Source organism: Tupaia chinensis, unplaced genomic scaffold (assembly GCF_000334495.1).
Source record: "Tupaia chinensis unplaced genomic scaffold, TupChi_1.0 Scaffold000088_1, whole genome shotgun sequence".
In the NCBI taxonomy this organism is placed as follows: Eukaryota; Metazoa; Chordata; class Mammalia; order Scandentia; family Tupaiidae; genus Tupaia; species Tupaia belangeri.
Genome location: NW_006159550.1, coordinates 5606660 through 5610948, shown reverse-complemented (window position 1 = coordinate 5610948; position 4289 = coordinate 5606660). Strand labels below are relative to the sequence as shown.

General features: G+C 43.7%; 1 protein-coding gene across 1 annotated transcript in view; it reads left to right on the top strand.

The window, feature by feature from the left end:
• Positions 1 to 4289, top strand: part of NME8 (NME/NM23 family member 8) — a 73900-nt gene that overhangs the window by 7539 nt on the left and 62072 nt on the right. Inside the window, exon 5 of the mRNA XM_006143007.2 lies at positions 3060 to 3131. Coding sequence (XP_006143069.1) covers positions 3060 to 3131 — 72 coding nt within the window. The remainder of the gene's footprint in view (positions 1 to 3059; positions 3132 to 4289) is intronic.

Genomic DNA, 4289 nt, shown 5'->3' with positions numbered 1-4289 from the left:
ACATACAGGAAACAAGAAATGGAAAATTATTTGTTGACAATAACATGCTTGTTGATGTGCTTGATTGAGACAATACACAGTGTACTCTGGATGGAAAATCTCATTTTGTATGCTGTAATGATGTACAGTGAATGAATGCAAATAAATAAATTGAAATAAAAAAATGTAAAAGATCTATTTTCTCAAACCTCCATCCTGAACAACAGTAGAGGGACGCCCTCTGCTGGACATTTTGTTTTCTGCAGTTAATCAAGGAAGGGGACATCTGAACTTGTAAACCCAAGTTAAAGGGAAAACCTGTGAGGTTGGGAGCCAGCGCCATAGAACAACAGTTGAGGACGGGATAGAGGAAGCCAGATACCACGTGGCCGGACAGGGTCTGAGTGCTGGCCTCAGCCGGTAAAGGCATGCATGCCCGGCTCCTGGGAGATGGAGCGCTGGAGGGGAGAGATGGATGAGGTGACCACGTCCCATGGGGGCGCTCCCTCTCCCGCTCCTCTCCTGAACATGCACGGATGCCCTCTGGCATTACAAAGTAATAATAATAAACTAAAACCTACGATGTTGATTACCCGTTAAAATCACCCTGAGCTAGACGATCAGTATAAATGATTTCTCTACTGTGTACCCTTCAAAAAGACGAACACTAAACATTTCACACCACACACACGCACACGAGTGCCTTCAAAAAATTGATGGAAAATGTGTATGATGAAAAAATTATACATGGATTTCAAAAATTGTTGCACTAAGGCAAACAAACTGTAATTCCTTTTTCTACATACTTTTTGAAGTCCCCTTGTATGTGTACATGCGCAAGATTTATAGCATAGTGAATTTATAAATACAAAAACAGAGCTAGCCCCAAAGCCTAGCCCAATGATTAAGGGAGCTGGATCCCACATGGCTGACCGTAATTTGAATCCTAGCCCTGGGAGCATGAAGCACACACTGAACACATGTCTGTGCGTGTCCCACATCTGGACATGGAGAAATGGAGACGGTATTACAGTGCAGCCACGCTCCACTGGACGGAGCGCGTGCTCTCTCTCTCTCTCTCTGGCAAGTGCATGAGCCCTCTGGCAAACAAAGGAATGAGAAAAAGAAAGAAAACATGTAGGAAATATTACTTATTATAGTTATCATGTAATCGTTAAGTTAGTTCATTCTTAATGCTGTGTTATAAAACAAACAGTATAATGAGGCTGCCCTGGGCTACTTCTAAATACAATCTTTGCTTCTTATGCTTTTATTATAGATTAGCTCCACTCAGACTCCTTTAAAAAAAGAGAGAGAGGTAGACTTTTAATTTTAAAAGAAGACAATGCAGAACCCACCAAGTTAAGAACACATTACAGAACATCCTCTCTTGCTGACACAGGGCTCTGGGGGCTTTGCTTAGCTGCCCTCTGCATCCTTGGTAGCTGTTGAGGAATGTCCAGAAATCCCAGGCTGAAAACCATTGCCTGAGATTATAGAAACTAATGACTATGGACCAAACTTGCCCTCGGAATTCATATGCTGGAGCCCTAATTCCCAACATGATAGCATTTGGAGGCAAGACCTTTGGGAGATAATTAAGATAGAATTATTGCCTTTATGAAAAGAGGAAGAGAAGAGACATACCATCTCTTCCCAGTCAGGATCTAACCAGGAAGAAGGACCTCAATGAAGACTCAGCCCTGCCGGCACCTGATGTTGGACTTCTGGCCTCTAGAACCAAGGGAAATAAGGTTAGCTGTTAGGCCACCCAGTCTATGGCAGCTTGCGATAGCTCCCCGGTTGACTGAGCACCAGCTCCTGGGAGGACCTGCCAACAGCCTCTATCCAACAGCCGAGTCAAAGGATGCTATCCTAATATGGAGGAGGCACTTCTAGTTAATATGTGGCTGTTTATAATCAATTTAGAACAACCTGAAATCTGTGAGAAAGTTTTAAGAAAATTACTAATATAAAAAAATCAAGGAACAAAATTTGACTACCAGCTCATTCTAGAAGCATTTAGTAAGCTCCTGTGAGGGACACAGAGGAGAGTGCTGAGGTACAAAGGTGGTTAAAAGCCTACTCCAGGGCTGGCCCCACAGCCCAGGGAAGGAAACTGGGTTCCGCATGGCTGACCGAGATTTGAATGTTGGCCCCAGAGGCTTGAAAGGCACAGCAGGCACGTGTGCACACGCCTGTCCCAGTTCCCAAGAGAACAGAGAAATGGTGGAAAGGAGACCGTGGCATGACCGTACCCCCTTGGGGTGGGGTGCTGCCTCCCCTTTATCCTCTCGCTGTCTCTCTGTCTCTTTCTGGTGAACACATGTGCCTGGTAACAATCAGAAAAGAAAAAAAAGAGAAGAAACATACTCCCTCTTCGCTCTCCTAACAAAGCAGACAACTCAGCCTGCGTGTATTTGTGCTATAGCTTTCTGAGTTTATTTTATCCGATAGAAAGTGCACGCACGTGCACACCAGCGCAGTAGGAGGAGAGAGGTCGAGGAGCACTCCCAGAGGGGCTGGCTGTGCTGCGACTCCCTTCCTCCAACCCTCCAGCTTGCCAGGATCTGGCGTGTTCACACATGCCCAGCACGTTTCCGGTCAACAGGGCTGGAGTTCCAGCCCACTGTCAGCTACATGGCTTCCAGCAGTGCAGTCTGCACCAGAGCTGGGTCTGTAGCGCGATAGGGAAGGGACAGCAGGTGCCCTGAGAGGGGGCAGTAAGTGCTATGCTGTATGAGAGGTGACGCAGCAGGAGGGAATCAGACTTGCTTCTTGGAAGATACATGAGCTGGGTTTGAAAAAGGACAGGACAGGCATCGGGGAGGAAGGAGGAAGGAGAAGAGTTTGGCTAAAGCTTGATCACCCTGAAGGGGAGCAGTGAGAGGTAAGCTGAGGCCAAATGATGCAGCGCTTGAATTGCCAATGTATGCAAATTAGTCCTTAAAATATACCCATAAAACAACAACGAACCAACAAAGCCCTGCATGTATCTCTGCACTGTCTGAGCAGAGTGTTACCAACTGACTCGGGCATCGTTTCCTTTTTTATATATGAAACATTTGCTTCTTTTTCAGGCAGAAGCTGACAACATTGTGACTTTGCAGCCTTTTAGAGATAAATGTGAGCCCATTTTTCTCTTTAGTCTTGTAAGTATAACGTTTATTGCCCCCGATGTATTATCAGATTGCAGTTTGCAGTTACAGAACAAGTGCCCTTGCAGATTTACCATGGAATTGCGTGCTGATTATAGTAATTGCACATTGTTCACCTTCTCTGTGCTTGTCTTTGAATATGTTTTATAATTTGACCTCTAGGAACTTAGGATGGTTTGAAGAGATTAGACTATACCCATTAAGCTGGTCGGGGAAGAGGAAAATAAGAGAGTATTTATCTTTACTAGAGAAATCATCGGAGATTTGTACAATGAATTATTTACAAGAGTGAAAAATTGGGAATTTCTTAGATGCATAGTGGGAAAGAATTGGTTATAAATATTCATGTATACTCATGCAAGGAAATATTTGTGCAACTATTATTTTGCAAAACACATTACTTTTATCTACAAATACATAGTGAGAAGACACGATGTTATTGTAGTTTCCTATGGATGGGGAAGGAGGCATAATCTTTTTCTTCTTCACTCTATTCTATATTTTCCAAGCCTTTGGTGATGAATGCACAACCGTAATAATCAGAAAAGTATCGCTGCAGTTTTCAAACAGCAGAGTATACTGTTGAGTGTTGTGCTATGTGACACAGAATGTAGCTGCTCAGAGAGAATTGGGGGAGTGAAAGACAGTCTTCACGGGATAGATGCACAGAGCTTGGGACTTGGGATGTTCTTTTCTTGCATGCTTTTTTTTATTTTTTAAATTTATTCATTTTCTATATTAATTCACTATACACCATCACAACACACAAATGAATTTTCCATCCAAAATACCCTGTGCATTGGCTCAATCAAGCACATCAACATACATGTTCTCAGCAAATAATTTTCCAATTCTTATGTCCTGCATACCTTGCCTTTTGTTTTGCCATCCTTGATTCCCCATCCCCCTCCCTCTGCTATGTCCCATCCTCCTCCCCCATTGTCCCTGGCATCCATGGTTGCCCTCCATGCCTTCCCCCCCATTCCATTGTTCTGCCAATGAACTTAATTAGTCTAAATATATCCAATAGCTAGCACAGCTGACACATACCTATACATGAACCCAAGTCTGACTTTAGGCATAAACCCCAGTGAGTAGAATGAACATACTATAAAGTAGTACCCAGCTGGGCCCATACAGCTCGCTGCAGTC